This window comes from Corapipo altera, unplaced genomic scaffold (assembly GCF_003945725.1).
Source record: "Corapipo altera isolate COAL_440 unplaced genomic scaffold, ASM394572v1 65, whole genome shotgun sequence".
In the NCBI taxonomy this organism is placed as follows: domain Eukaryota; kingdom Metazoa; phylum Chordata; class Aves; order Passeriformes; family Pipridae; genus Corapipo; species Corapipo altera.
This window is the reverse complement of record NW_020884891.1, coordinates 10,224,739-10,240,961: the sequence shown is the minus strand read 5'-3', so window position 1 is coordinate 10,240,961 and position 16,223 is coordinate 10,224,739. Positions and strand designations below refer to the sequence as shown.

Genomic DNA, 16,223 nt, shown 5'->3' with positions numbered 1-16,223 from the left:
GAGTTTCTCAGGTGGGCTGTGAAGTGAAGAATGAGCATGTGGGGAAGGTGTCTGACAGCATCAGGCATGGGGAGGAAAAGGTGAGCCCTGCATGCCAGCTGTCCCTGAGCCTCTCCTGTGTGTCTAACTTGGTGTTACAGAAGAGCAACCCACACTAGAAATCCTGTCCTACTTTGGTAAATCCAAGAGTCAGGTTGCTTGGTGTTGGCAGCAGCAGACTGGATCTCATGGACCTTGGCAGTGGGCACTGCAGGGCTAGAAACAGGCAACTACTGGCAGTGACTTCTACAGTCAATTTAGCATCAGCCAAAACAGCATGTGGACTGATTTCATTACCAACCAGTTGATGAAAAATGCTCTTTTGTGAAAAGAAATCCAGGTGAATTTCTTAAACTTGAGGGCGTAAGTCCTGGATTTCCCCTCCATTTTGCACAAGGCTCCACAAGTTGCTGCTGGACTTGCTTCCCTCTGCCATGGGCACGCATAGGGGAGCAGAGAGCAAGAGGAATACAGCTGAACTTCATCAACTTTAGTACCATCCTGAACAAAAAGTGGCCTGTGGGAACAGCATTTTGTTTATTTTTCTAAAAAATGCCATCTTCAGCACTGAGGCGTAACATCTATTTGGAGACTTCCATGAAAATGACTCCAAACAACAGCTTGAGATCAACCACTTCCCTCTGAAAGGTTTCACAAGATGAGATGGAAGATCAGTCTTTAAGGCAGCAGCAGCAACTGTTCCTCTTCTCTGCCTTGACAGCAGCAGAGGTTGATTTTGGGTTTACTTGCGGCCCCAGGTCTTGGCACTGCCTCTCTCTCCCCTATAGCTTTGCCTTGTGATGCTTCCTGAAGCTGGTGTTGCAGAAGAGAGAAGTAGCAATATATTTATTGAGATAAACCAGTGATTTAACCAACTTTGATGGTAAATACAACATGGTTTGATAAGATTCAATGGCAAGGTATGCTTGATTATTAGCTGCATAGAGGACAGATCAGCCAAAAGTGTCAGGGAGAGCCTCCCAGTGAGATGTGAGGTTTAGGTAGGACTACCCTGTGTTCTAGACTCCTTTCTCAGAGGAGTTTGGGTGCACTGGGATGCAGACTTAGTCCCAGGTTTGGTCAATGGTTTATGTCTAAAGGACTGCATGTACACAACCAACCCTTCACATCACTTAGGTAAGATTTCAAAGTTTCAGAACACTTATTCCCAATTCACTTACCAAGTATCTGATGTGGTAAGGATTCTTTCAGTTCTTGAGGAATAACCTTGAGAGGTGTCCCCACTCAAGGGCAGCTCTTGTCCTGCAGCCCACTGTTATGCAGGAGAGCTCAACAAGCCCTGGGCTGCCCACTATTTATGGAGTAAGATGATTGACTTATGCTCATATTTACATACCAGCCGTATTTTGGTTGGCACATGCTCAACTAGCCCTCAGCTGTTGAGCAAGACTTATGACCTTTAGCTATTGCGTTGTTATCTGTCCTCCTGGAGTCCAAAACCATCACAACCACCACCAGTGGCTATTGCTTAAGCAGAAAGGGGGGAGCACACAACCATGGCTGGTTATTCAAAAAAAGCAACCACAGCACCAAGTAGATCCCATGGCAACTGAAAGCCTTTATGGGGGCCATTTGCTAGCACCAAGCACCTTCTTTCACCAAAAGAGTTTCCCTTTTGTCTCCCCTTCCCTGTTTGGGGTGAACATCAGATAAGAGTTGTCTCTAGACCCTTTGAAGGACAGCTATTTGCACACTTTCCAAGCCAAAATAAAAGGTAATGTTTTGGGATGTGGAAGTTGTATTCCCCTGAGCTCCCACCCACTCAGCCACAGATATCCTTGGACACCTTCTACCCATCCTAAAACTGCCGCCAACCTCCCACCAAAGTGAGACTGAATTTACTGGAGGCTCCTGGGCTGTAATTTCACTGTGGAAGCAGCAGGCAGGCATTGGGCACAGCAGGGCAGGGTTTGCTTTTTGCCCAGCGCTGTCTCTCCCTGTGCCTTGTAGCTTTCCTTGCTGGGTTTGTCCCTGCCTGCCCTGCCCTTGGCCCTTTGTACCGGGAGGGCTGCTGTGCAGGGGAAGCAAGCACCTCCCTGGGGAAGCAGCCAGATTGCAGTTTGACAAACAGGTTGCTCAACCCTGGGTTGGAGTTACTGATCCCATCTCATGCTGACCCGCTGCTCAGCAGCACCAGGAAACCTTTGCGTCAACGTTTTCCAGGCAGAGGACTCCACTTGGCTGCAGTGCAAGTGTCAGAGCTATCGGAGAAATCCGATTTTTAAGTATTTTCTAACCATTCAGAATTCAAAGGCTATTGTGAAAGCACATTGCAACAGCTGCTAAGATACAATACTTGTAGGCAAGGCTTCCAGCGGAAAGTGATTTTTAGTTCCTCTTCCTGACACTGCAGGTTTCCCTCTCCCAGGTACAAGGCTGGGAATTTCACTTGGGTGCAGGCAGCTGAGTGTATTTTCCTCATGATCCACGTAGCAAAAGGAGCTTGCTCAGGGCTTCCAAGCAAAAGCAACAGCTTATGGATTTGTCAAACAAAGCTGACGCCCTCATACTGGACCTGGTGGGCACACAATGAGCCTTTCCTCAGCAGAAGGACCTCAGGGGTTTCCTTGTGGCACAGAGCTCCTTGAACATGCTGCTTCCACGGGAAGCAGGATCGTAGGGACCCATAGCAAAAATAATCCTGATAAACACAAGATGCAATTCAGAGCCCTTTTCTCTTTCTGATGGTAGACTTTGGATACAGGCTGGGCCACACCTACTTCCTTACCTGTAGAGGTTGTTTTCCTTATGTGTCTTGGAGCAGCTTGGGGACCTGGCAGTATGGGTCGGGCTCTGCTCTCTGGGACAACAAAAGGGTCCCGAGGGTGAGCCTGGCAGTGTCTGCCTCCCCTAGGGAAGCACAAGTCAGAGAGTTAAAGAGTGATGAAAGATTTAAGGCACGATGCTTTGCTGCCTTACCTGGCACACTCACTGCTATAGAGTAATGCAGTACAGGTGCAGTTCTGAATAGGAACATCTCTTTCTAGAAAAGGTACAGACTTTGTTCTGGTCTGTATACCTGAGGTTTGGGGCTGTTCACCTACTTAAGCTTTTCTGTGCAGCATCTCATCTGCAGGATTGAAACAAACCTCATGGATACAGCTGCTCTTCTCTTTGCTTCAAACTTCTGCACATCTGTTTCTCACCTCCTCCCAATACAAACCAGCCCCTATATGTGCTCCTTCCTCTGTTTTCAGTGAACTGTGGTCAGAAGACTTAGCAAGAGCTCCTTAGGAGGATTAACATTATGGTGACAATGGAAAAGAATAGTGCTTTTGCTTAGATGTCTGTGTTTTTGCAGCCACAAATATACAGGCAACCAACCGCACCTGATGGAATAACACCAAAACACCCCTTTCTCCCAGCTCAATCCAGAGAGGCTGGAGGTAAACAGCAACATTCAAGAACTTTTTGAGCCAGTCCAGCAGTGGAGGGAGTAACAGTGTGGATTGTGGAGGGAGGATTGTGGAGGGAGTAACAGTGTGGGCACTGGTGAGAGAAGCACAGAGAGATGGGCAAGTCTGCAGCCAAAATAAAGCTATTTGGTGAGTTTCGTGTATCATTTAACAGTCAGAGCTGTTTAGAGAAAATCAAAGTCTGAAGAGGTGTATGGTTGTTAAAAATGTGCGCTTTTTTTGCTATATTTAAGCATGGAAAAAAGAATTACTGACATTTCTGGAGTTATTCCAAATTTTAATTTGGTGCAAAAGTCAGATTCTGGGTGTGCTGATTGAGGAAATCCATCTTTATTTTGTCTCCCTGTCATTTTGTCTTTACACATCATGCAAGTTTGCTCTTGAGCTGTCTCTGCTGCACTGCTCAGCTCTGCCTGCGAAGAGCCAGGGCCCCCCCTCACCGTCCTCCTCTGCGTGAGCACATTCCTTGTGCTGACCAGGCAGAACAGGACGGATTTCCTTCGGTGCCATTTCCTGATGATTTCTGACTAACTGTGGAGGAAGTTAAACCAAAGAAATGATGAATCTTCTGGTTTTTTATTTTAAAAACACTTTTAAAAAGACATCTTTTATTTTTTAACTGTAAACAGCCTGCCTGCTGTTCCGCCACCTGCCTTTTCTTCGTGGATAAAATATACACCAAAGGACAGATACACTTTCTGCTGGGAAGCCCTTACCCTTTTGGGGGAGCTCCATTTGCCACTGTCAGTATATTGGGCTTGCTCAGTGCTTTGAATGAACATACCCTAAGATGTGACTGACAAAGGGCTACCTGCTCCTACAGCCAAGGGCATATCTCTCAGCCTCTGGATTTTTGGGACCCCAAGGTGCCTGGGCACAGCTCTGTGAGTGTCAGGCTGCTTGACAGGAGAAGCAGCAGCAGAAGGAGGTGGGAGACAGTTGATCTGTCCCTCCAGCACTCCTGGGACTGCCTACATGGTCACAGCCATGTTGGAATAGTGTAGTCCATGGTCAGGTATCTCGTAAGGCCATTCAGTTTTGAAGAGGAACAGCTCAGTGTCTCTGAAACTCCTGCTGTCCACAGGGATCTTAGCTGAATGCCCCAGCAGTGGTGGTGCCCAAGCCCCACTAGGACTCCTTTTGGAAACTTTTTCCCTTTGCCTGGTAAGCCTGGCTGCTTCCCAAAGGGTACATTAGTAGTAAACAGAGAGACCAAAGAGTTATGGGGACTTCAGGGATTTTGTGAATCTCCGTATTGCTCAATCCTCCAGCTCTCTCTGTAGAGGAATTTTCTCTCTCAGGCTGTACAAAAGGTTGCACTTAAAGCTTGTCCTATACTTTGATCTGGAAACCTAAAGGCAAAATCTGTATTTGCCTTCTAGCATCTCCTCAAGCACTTGTAGACTCCTGCCGGTGTTACCTCCATCTGATGTCCTGCCTTTTCCATTGTTGGAAATGCTCTGTGCCTTCCCAGAGAAAACCAAGGTGCTGGCAGAGCAATATTCTCCTGGAGTATGTGTCAGAATGAATGCTTTATGAGAGGGATCTGCAGTTTTTCCCTTGTGGGGAAAAATACAGAGCAGGTCTCCCCCCTCTCTATGTGCTGCTCATGTGGGGAAGGACTCTAAGAAATGACAGCTGCAGTAGCAAAACCAAGCATCTGAAGATAATGGCATAGTCAGAGGCAATTCCAAGGAACTGAGCTCCTAGACAAAACACTGGGCATTTTTTAATGAAGAAACAAACTGAACTGCAAGAACCCCCACAAACACATGCAAAGAAAGTACCCCCAAACTGCACTAAGCTTGAAAGACCTCAGTGAGAGCCCACCAGAGAGCAAGGGCTTTTCAGGCTCTTACACAGTGATGGATTTACCAACGCTGAGATCGCCAAGCTGTCAGAGCAATGTGTTGGGGCTGTATAACAATGAGCTTATGCTAAAGTCGGATGTGAAAGGAAAATCAAATATCAAAGTAGAACAAAACAGGACAGTGAATGAAAGGTTGGGTCGCTCCCTGCTTGGTCCTGCATTACAACAGGGCCTGGGATCAGCTTCCCAGGTGGGGAGGGGCTGAGCCTCTGCCAGCTGCATCCTTTGTTTGCGCTGGATGTGGTACCCTGGCACCCAGTGTGCTCCCATAAATATGTATAACCACAGAGCCAAGTCCCTCTACAGTCTCTGCCCTAAACAGCTGGAAGAGGAGCTTTAGATGCTGTTTGATGGGGAAATGCAGATCTTTAGACCTGTCAAAACACAGCATGCAACCTGCATTAGTTGCTGGCAAAAGCTCAGGATTAAGACCCCACAAACTCAGTGTTGTCTCTGCTGCTGCCACTGGCCTGGGGGGAGTCACTGTCCTGCAAAGCCCACATGAAAAATCAGAAATAAAATATGAGTCCTTTGCCAATGCTCTTGGAGATCTCCTGGAGGTAAATGAGATGTCACCACTGTGGCCCAAGACCTGTATCCTTGAGTTGATAAAGTCCCCAGCATAGGCAGGATTACACAGGAATGCCCATTTTTAAGGCGATGCTCTATTGAGCATCTTTGGCTTTAAAACACTAAAGCAATGGCACTCTTAACCAAAAGAGCTGAAGAAACAAAAAGCACTGGGGCAATAGGTTGGATATTAGGAAAAGGTTCTTCACCTGGAGGGTGATTGGGCACTGGAACAGGCTCCCCAGGTAAGTGGTCATGACACCAAGCCTGCCAGACTTCAGAAAGTGTTTGGACAACACTCTCAGGACACGGTGGGATTCTCAGGGCTTGTGGGTCTCTTCTGACTCAGGGTATATTGTATGCTTCTACAACAGGGAATTACTGCCTTTTTGGACGGGTTTATGTATCACAGCCCATGAAGATAATCTGGTTTGGGGACCCGGCTGGCCGCTTTGTGGCTTTTTGCTTCAGGGAAGTATTTGATGTGGTTTGAAACTGCAGATGTGACTATAGGGGCCAACTTCTACCAAGTGCCTACATAGCCAGACTTTTTTCTGACAGTTTTTTCACCTTATTATTGTTGTTGTCCAATCACCAAAGTACTTTGCACAGAGGTGTGAGAAGTCTGAGTGCTTCCTGGCTCACTCCATGGTGGCCAAGGGCGATGGTGGCTTTGGCATGGTTGGTTCCCTCAGAGGCTCTGGGAACTGGTGCAGCAGAGGGAGGCCATTTTTCTGGGGAATGCTCCCTGATGAAAGGGCCATTCCCATCTCTGCTGGGCAGAGGACATGGAAGCAGCTGCGAATCAGTAGTCAGACTTTATCTGACCTTTTATCTGTCTGACCTGCCCTCCCTACAAGACTGAACACAAAATGTCATGCAGTTCCCTTCTATCAAGCCTACAGGCAAAGGTTTATCTAAATTACACGTGTCTGTGTGTCTTGAGTCATGCAGCCAATTTTCCATCAGTGGCTCTCTAAGCACTACATGTCCCTTGATCCACCACAATGGGTATCCAGCCAGGATTACAAAGCATGCAGATCCAAAAGTGACATTAGCCTGAAGCAATAAATAAACTGTTTTCAAACTACCTGTCTTGTTAGCAGCAAGACTTGCTTAGCTCTGCTCCTGTGAATGGCCTCATTTCGTCTTCCAAATCCCAAGATGTGCACATTGAAAGGATCCCACATCCCCAGCTTGCTGCACGTGGAAATTATATTAACAGCAACTACACTCCTCAGCACAGAGCAATTAAAGGATCAGGTTAAATAACAACTAGTCTTTGTATCCAAGCCCAGAGCATGTGCTAACCAAATTTGTGCTTGTGGTCTACATCACTGATCAGTAAGTGGCTGTGGCAGTGGCAGGGATATGGTCAGGAGCTGGGGCTGGGGGGCTGCAACTTACCCCAGCCCCAGGGGGATGCGGACATGACTCCAAGTCACAACTTCATAGTTCTTCATTATTCTGCAAATAATCTCCCTGATACACAGGCGCATGACATTTCTTTGCAAATTTGTTTGAATTTGCATCCAAATTATTTACATGAACGAGTCGCTGCCTAAAAAGAGATTTAAAAAATGGAAAAAGCATTAAATGAAAAACGTGAAAGTTTTCCCCTTTGCTTATCAAAATAATTACAGATTACAGCTACCTTTTATATTAATTTATTAGAAAAAAGATACAGTTTAATGTGCAAATATATACACCAAACATTACAATGAAACATGAGGAAGGCGAGCCCCTTCCCTCTAGCAATGACTAACTCCTTCATAACAGAGATGACTGTTTAATGCTTCCCCACAGATTTACAAATACAAAAAATGTATAATGCTTCATTTGCACAAGACAAAAGTTTATTTTTATTTGAAAAAAAAAAATATTTCTGGCTTTGACATGGCAAAAGTCTGCTATTTTGGTGGCTTTTGTTTTTTTTTAAACCTGAGCAAGTTTTGCAGAACAGGGGGACAAAGGGAAGGCATTGCCCTGTGCTTCGTTCGCATCACAGCATCTGATGGTCTTTGAATTACTAAACCACTGAATCCCTTCAAGTGAATGCAACTCCAAAATCTACATCTATGATGTAGTTAGTGACATAGAAGAAAGCGGGCACTACCATTGGCAAAAGTGAGCTGGCCAAAAACACCTGGCTCCAGTTAAATGGCTGTTGACATTTCTCAAGTTCATATCTGTCAGTAAGGACATTAATGCTGCCTCCTGTAATAAAGGAATTATAAATGTAAAATGCAGTTTAGTCCAAAAAGCAAATGAGTTGTGGATCCTGCTATGCCTTGCTCATATGTGTGGTCATTGAAGGAGTGCAAAGTGAGGCCATATGAAAACCATTAGTGAAGGAAACCAGATGAGGGCCTCAACAATAACCACAGGACTCAAAGCCTTGAGCTTGGTTATTTTCCACATCATCCTGCAACCAAGCTTCACCTGGCAACTCCACAGGGTGACATTTCCAATTAAACAAAAACTATTCTGCTCATTTAGAGCTTCTCTCCATTTTAAACGAGAAGGCCCAGCAGTGCTGGAGAAGGCACTACAAGTCCTGAGCTGGGCAATGCCAGTTCCCCCAGAAGACAAGAGTTTCCTGAGGGACCACTGGCCACCCCATGCTCATTTAGGTGCAGAGCCTCTCTCTGCATCAGCTCTCGTGACACTTTTCTAAAAAATACATACAAATAACAGATCCATGGCAAAAACAAGACACCACCTGGTGCCTGGCTGGCCCCAAAGCTGCGGCGAACCGAGAGCTCTGGCCTGGGCTATGCTTTCAGACATGACACTGTCAAAAGCTGACTGAGTTTTCAGGTTTTCCTTCCTCTTTGGCCGAGGGATTGGGATTTAAGAACAGACTTAAATAAACAGTGGCTCCTTTTTGCTCTGTAACACCCCTCCTCTCCCACCGGTTGCTTCTGTGGGTACTGGCCCAAAGGTTTGTCATCGTTTATTAGAGCAAGGGCTGCTGTGGCTCCATTCACACCCAAATCCTTAGGGATAGGGTGGCCTCAGCAGATTTGGCCTTTGTCATCTTCCTACCATCCTTCTCCTCTTTACCCTCTTTGAAGTATTGTAGAATTTGACCAAAACAATAGAAAAAAAAAGCCTTGGGGGAAGATTGCTCTGCTTTTGGATTTTTTTTTGTTGGATATTTTTAATTTCTCCTGTTTCATGTGTTGTACTGGCACAAGAATGCATGTCACAGATCCTGGAGCAGAGGAGAAAACAGACCTTACATGAAAATTTGAATAAACCCTCAAATTTAGCTTCTAGTTAAAAAGAGAAAACCAGTGAGCAGCATTTGATCAAGATAAGAGGGCGGTGGGGGCAAGCAGGGGACACAGGAAGTTGAAAGAGGCCATTCTGATCTAAGGACTGTCCTTGCCAAGGTATATGCTTATGTCCTTTTAGGGAAATAAAAATATCGAGAGAGCTCTTTTTTCTTTCTGTTAGCCAGATTTGTTGAAATTTAAATATTTTTACAATAAACTAGAATAACAAGTGAGTCAGTTGTCTCCAATAACTCAGTGTTTTTCGTCTTCAGAAAATTTTCTGACAGCATGAAAAGAAACACTCCAGTCAAACACGATCTGATCTGTACGCGATGCTGATCCGCATCGGAGGCCACCCTGACATCACTCCACAATCCAGGATCTGCAGTAGCAGAACACAACTTTACCTGCCCTCTGTGCAGATTTTCTGTCCCTAACGTAAAACACCAGTCTTTTAACCCCTTCAGTACGTCATCATACACCAAGAGCTTTCAGTGATGCGTTATTTGTACACCTTGAAAGAAAGGCAATTCTTTTGAGCAGAAAGTCAAAGGTCTCAGTATCTGTGGCCCTTCTGTGCTTCCCTCTCTCTGACACCTCTGTGGAGGTGCAGATCTCCACTGCCCCTGTTGCAATACCACTCCCAGGGCACGGTTGCTCACAGCTCTGCTAAATCAGTTTGAGGACAAACCCCTGGGTTTTAACAAACTAAATTTCACACCAGACAGACAAGATGTACACAGAAAAGTTGGAATTATTTTCAAAATTTTTGTGAACATCAACTTTCACTTTAGAGCTTCGGTGAGGGGGTGAGGAGGAGCAGAGCATGGGGGAACAGCAGGTCAGCTATCTGTAGGATTAACCCCTGTTTTCCAAGCAGCTCTGGTCTGGAATACTTGGTGCCTGCAGGCCTGGGTGCCCAGTTTGCCCCAGAGTCAATAAAGGTGCTGGCGAACCTTTTTCTTGCAGGGCAAGCTAATGAGAGCCTGGTCACCACAGATCCCCAGGGTTTGGGCTAAAGAAGCAGTAAGACTTGCAAGCCCTTCAGCTCTCTTGAGGTAGGAGGAAAACTGTGTTTCTGTTGGCTATGCTGCCTCTCCCACAGGATGTGAGTCTGGGCCACATCTCTCAGCCTCTCAGAGTGCCCGAATGGTTGGAGCAGAGTGAGTGCAGAGGAGGAAGTTGAATAGAAGCCTTGAAATGCCAGTGGTTTCTGCAATGACATTTCTACAACTCTGTTTGGTAAATCAGCATTTTTGGGATGTCAGGTTACAGTAATGCAATGTGGTAACAACAGGCACACAAAGGGAGGGCAGTGACTTGGCACTGTCAGAGAAGAAATCTTTCGTAAGGGTCCTGTCTGCCTGTCCACGTCGACAGGATCAGACCTCTTATGGCTACTGGGACTTACCTACAGGAGCAAAGCCTGTGAGACCAAATCCAGAGTGGGTCACTCAGCGTCACTGTCTACTTCCATGAGTCAGGTGGCTGTGTGCCACTTTAAAATAAAGACTGCAGCCAAGCGTTTAAAGTTAAATATCTTATAAACTATACACATATGTCATCCTGAGATAGTGCCTGTGACAAGTCCCAAGGTAGATAAGCTTCCTGAACCCAGAGGTCCTCACGCCGCGGGAGCGCATTGTTGTTCTGTTTTGGCAGGCTCCTGGCCTCTCTCGGAGCGCGCTGCACTTCCTAACGCTCTTTTTTTTTGGGGTGGGTCTAGTGAAACAATCAGATTGACGACTGCTACCAGCAACTCCAATGGCATTTCTTCTGCTGTTCAGATGAAAGCATTCTTGATCCTTTGCCAGTTCTCTCAAGACTTGCAGAAACAGGCTCACAGCTTCCCTTTCTATTTTTTGGCCAGCCAAGGGCTGTGTGGCTGCAGCCTCCTGCTAGAAGAGCAGCTGTGCTGGGCCGTGCTGAAGACACTTCTCAAGATAGGGGAGAAAACATCAGTAGGAATCAGACAGAAAGGCGACAAGTATGAGCCACAAAGGAGAGAAGAAGCTTAATACAATGACTGTCATCCAGAGGGTCAAAGACCATGCGTTCCAGTCGCATGGGCACGTAGTCCTGTTTTGAGTTCTGACAGCATCAGCTCACAGTCAGACCTTTTAAACCCAGGGGAAAAAATATTTTTCAAAATTCTCTTTGCTTAAGCACTATATATTCAAAAAGTTCCTTTTATTGTTTCAGTATTTTAGCCCTTAGTTGATTAGTCACCAATACCTGTCAGATGCCTGCTGCCATAAAAGCACTCCAAGCACCTGCAGTATTTGTAGGAATATTAAAAAATAGCTTTAGCAACTAGGAATTATGCAACTGAGGGAGAAGGCAGGACAAACTAGATTAATGCAACTTGTAGTGGATTTGTTAACGTTAAGTGTATGACTTGTCGCAGAATCATGCCAGAAAATGGTACCATGTATCTTAGTGGTAAGGGCAGTAGAAAGAGTAATGCATTACTTTAATCATCAGTGAACCACTCACTCACTCAACATACTATTTCCAGCTGAAATCAAAGGTTTCCAGTAAAAATGCCTCTACAGATTGTATCTTACAACTCTCTCTGCCTTTGAACTCTACTGTGATAGCTGCTTCATTAACATTGTGGTTCCAGTGCAAAAAAAAAAAAAATCTTCCAGATCCCAAATCTTCTTCCTTTAGACTTTTGATTGTCTTTCATCTGTCCATTCCTGCTTAGTGTTCTGTAAAGCTTGAGTTTTCTGTTCATCTACCTGGACATAGTCCACCCTCTGTTCCTCAGACAGAAAAGGTTTCTGCAGGACAGAGAAGAAAAAAACAATATATTAACTTCCAGGTTGAAAAGGGATGCTAGTGAAACTTGTCTTGATTTTCTATTTTCCCTTTCCCTCGTTCCTTGATTGCTTCTCTTCACCTTGAAGCTCACAGTGACATCAGCTGACAAAAGCATTGCTTTACAGCCTGCTTTAGCTATAATTATCCATCTGTTACTCTGTCACTCAGCCCAGCACAGTGAGCGAGGGAAACATGCTGTGCTGGCTACTTCCATGCAGATAATCATTCTCTACTCATCTGAGTGATCCTGCTGCAGGGATGAACTAACTGCATTTTAGCTACAGGGAGGGTTTAAATAAGAAAGCTTAAGAGTCTTTTGCATCTAGGAGTATTGGCTGATGGGGAAAATGATACACAGGACATAAGGTGACCCAAATTGATAACAGTTAATTTCTTTGCAGTGGTACCTACCCACCACCTGGGCAGGTTAGAAGCTCTTTGGAACAAAGAATGTATTTTCTCAGCAAAGGATATTGAAATGGTTTTGGTGATGCAAGGATAAAGATGCACATTTTGCCATGTTACAAGAGATGGTACAGTTCTACCCCATGAATTTATCACAGGCCGTAAATTTGTTACTGCAAAGAGATTTGGGGGAAAACTAGCAGGAAAGGCTTTGGGGAGACTTGATGAAAATGAAAGAGCATGCAGAGATCCTGAAGACATCAACCAGCTTGCCCACAAGCCCTCATGGCTGCATGTCCCAGGGCTGTCTCACGCACTGTGCTGAGCTCATGTTAACAGCATCCCTGTGAGTCACACTAAGGACACCTTGTCATCACCATAATTGTGCTCTTATTATATTAATCTTGAGCCTGCCACAGATGCAGTCAGCTGGAAACACGACTGCCTTCATCGTGACACTTGGGGCACCTAGCAGAATGTGACCCTGGGTCTTGATTTCCTCCCAGCAGACAAATAGACAGGAGGCTCTGGGATTTTTTCAGATGACTCGTACCTTCTGCACAGGGGATGGGGAAGCAGAATTAAAATCCAGTGCTAAGTAATCAAGGTTAGATTTCCTTGTCCATGGAAAAGCACCACTGTATGGAGATGTTGCCTGTCTGTGTTCCTGTCAGGAAAGAAGAGAAACTTTTAATGCTCTTAAAACATGATCCTAAAAGGAAGCAGGACCACAACTGTGAGATTTGCCTGATAGAATGAGAGTGAGGATAGTCAGGAGCCACCTAATTTTCTATGCCAAGGGTGCATTTGGTTATTAACCACAGCATAACACCGATAACTGTGGGATGACAAAAAGAAAGTGTGAGAGCCTTTTCCTCCTGGTAATTATGGCAAACCAAACAAACCAGACTGATTTACATGCAATTTTATCAGGAAGGACTTGTGTTCAGCTTCTCAACCCAAGCTCCTGGAAGGCTCAATGTTGCAGGGGTGCCCTCTTAAACATCATCATTCAGTGAATTTGAAGAAATTGTGAAAATTCTGTTCAAATCTAGCAACTGAAAATTAATCTCACGAAAATCACAGGTGACCACAAATGCATGGAAGGGTTTATTTGACCAGAGAAATCAAATGGGGAGTGGTTACAACTAGAGCTGCACTCCTGAGCACATTTTGATCTGGTAGAGATGTGGGTTAAAATTTTAGACTGTGTTTCATGGAGGCTGTGGTCAGTTTTGCAATATATTTTTATAGAAATTACTCTTGAGCTTTGGCTATGGAGCCAGATTTGTAGACATTGGCTCAGATCAAGGGATTTGAGATCCATTTGCAGCTAAAATTCAAAGGAAACCAAGATTCTGGACTTTTGCAAGATACGGCTGAAGAGTAAATGAAGAAAAGGATACCATGAAGCCAGATGTTCTTCTTTCATGGGATGGGAAGTGGGGTTAGTGCCACCAGCCAAAGCAGAAGCAATAAGAGACTTTAATGGCAGTTCTGTTTCTGCACAATATTTGGTGTGTTTCTTTAGGAAGCACGCTAACGGTTTTCTGTCATTTCCTGGGAGATTTTGCAGGGCACATTTTTAGAAGGTGAAAAGATTTAATTTCCCTTTGCCTTAATGAGTTCTCATGTAAATATGGCTGATCCCTGTGATCTCTTGGAACTGCTCAGCAACATTCGTGGGCGAACAGCTGAGTTCTGCAGAGCAGGAAAAGGGCTTCCCTTATCTCTCCGTAAATTGGTCCCAGTGTCTATGGTTTAAAACCGTTTCATCATTTAAAAAAAAAACCCAGAAGGCAAAGGACAAACCTCCTCAACGTTTTTTCTTAGAAAACAAACTTCTGCATTCTCCATCAATGTGACAGAGCAGAATAAAGCAAAGGATGGCTGTGTGAAAATGAAGATTACCATATGAATGTAACTTTCTTCCTCTTCTCCGGAAACTGAATTGGCAAATATTCTTGCTGAATTAATACCGTCTCTTTCTGGTGAGATAAAGCTCATTCGATTGCTATGAAGAAAAACACAGGAGAGGTTAAGGAAGCATCTTACAGATGCTCTGAAATGAAGCCAAAGCCTGACACAGTCCATATGGTGAATAAACTCACACTAACGCTGCAGCCTTTATGGAGAGAACATCCAAAACCACTCCTTAATTCTAGAAATAGTGTGCTATATTGCTATGAGTGGTTTTGTTGATTTTCTTTTCTGCTGGGATTTATGAAAATTTGCTTTCTGGTATGACAGAAAGCATAAAACATTGAAGCAATTGTTCGAGCAAGGGGCACAGAGACAGCTATCGTTCATTTGGGTAATAATGAGGGCAGTTACTTAGCTGTGAGGGTATTCACATATTGGAGATTGATGTGAATTAATCAGCTGCAGGAGGTCCATGCAGAGGAACTTGTCTGGCTTTGCACACAGTGGCAACACATGCTATCTCTGCTATGGAGATGGCTGTGACTCAGCTCTTGCACAAGAAATCTCTTCCACTACTGCAGAATCACTTCCACTTCCATGACTGTCAGAGGTTCGCGGTGAGTGACTGCAGGCGAGTGCAGTGGGGTCAGTCAGTAGGAAATTAGGTGGCCACTTTGAGCAGCATGAACAGCATAATTCCTTTTGCTTCATTAGTTCCAGGCATGCTTCTTTTTAGCTTTGTTAGTGTAGAACATGCACACTCCCCCTGAGCTCGTTATCCTCCAGGACTCTGCACTGTGTCAGCACTGATTAACCCCAGTGCTCTGGCAGAGATGCTTGGGAGGAAGGCTGTTGGCTTTCCCTGGGAGGCAGTGCCAAAGGGCTTAACCAGCTTTGGACTCAAAGGGCTGAGAGAGGGGTCTGAAACGGAGAAACTGTCCGTTTTATGTCTCTTTTGCCCTTCACATGACAACCTGAAGTGAGTGGAAATGCCCTGCCTGGCACCCACGTTAGCAAAACCCCAGATTTCCTGGAGTGCCTGGGGTGCACAGAGGAGGTTGGTGGGAATTCCTGGCAATTGCACGCACACTCCAGCACAGCTGCTTTCCCCTTAGTGCCAAGATCCCCCCAGCCAGCAGGCTGCAGTCCTCCCCTGCTCATGAATTCCCTGAAAATGAGCCTTCTGCTGTCCTTGGAGCCCAACAGTATCCTCTGTTCATACTACCTGGGCTCTGAAATCAAAAGCATTTGTTTTACTAACAGCTAATTTCCAGTGACAAAAGGCCACACCAACAGTTCAAGTCTGAATTGCTGTGTGGCAGTGCAGAATTCTATGCTCAGGCTCCAAGTCAGGCAGATCTTTATCTCATCTGGTTCTCCCTTGCTATATTAATTTTCAGGAACAAAATTGGCTCTTTCACTTAGAAAAAAAAAGTTTAGGCATGCAAAGCTTTTATCCAGCATAGCAGCCACACCAGAGTGCAGACCAGTTCCAGGCTGCTTAAAAGGAACCTTCAAAGCAGACTGAGCATCACTGCATGAGGCTGAGTGCACTGGAGCTGCCCATCGTGAAAGGGAGCCTTGCTTTTTAGAGACAGCAAAAGCCTGGGGGACGCTGGAAGGAACCCTGGGGAATTTTTGTTTGTGGACTTTGCCAGGAAACTGTTTCTTGTGGGATGTGATAAGTTATTTTTAACTCTAATCCACAATGCTAATGCTGAAAACATTGGAATGGCAGGTTTCTTGTTGACTTACTAAGGCACAGTCCACATCCTGGTCACGGCAGCATGCTCCCGGATTGTGGAGAGGTTCCTCAAGTCCAGGGGAGGTGGCCGTGCTGTAAGGAGATACAAAACCAATTACATTTCCAAT

At 45.2% G+C, this 16,223-nt stretch overlaps 1 protein-coding gene across 3 annotated transcripts in view; it reads right to left on the bottom strand.

The window, feature by feature from the left end:
- Positions 1–7,567: 7,567 nt before the first annotated feature.
- The window catches only part of GAB3 (GRB2 associated binding protein 3), a 66,775-nt gene continuing 58,119 nt past the window's right edge, over positions 7,568–16,223 (bottom strand). For all 3 annotated transcript variants that reach the window (XM_027645447.1, XM_027645448.1, XM_027645449.1), the window contains exons 7-10: positions 16,107–16,188; positions 14,340–14,442; positions 12,982–13,095; positions 7,568–11,983 (exon numbers count right to left, since the gene is read on the bottom strand). In XM_027645447.1, the coding sequence (XP_027501248.1) occupies positions 11,867–11,983; positions 12,982–13,095; positions 14,340–14,442; positions 16,107–16,188 (416 nt within the window). In that variant the 3' untranslated portion in view covers positions 7,568–11,866. The remainder of the gene's footprint in view (positions 11,984–12,981; positions 13,096–14,339; positions 14,443–16,106; positions 16,189–16,223) is intronic.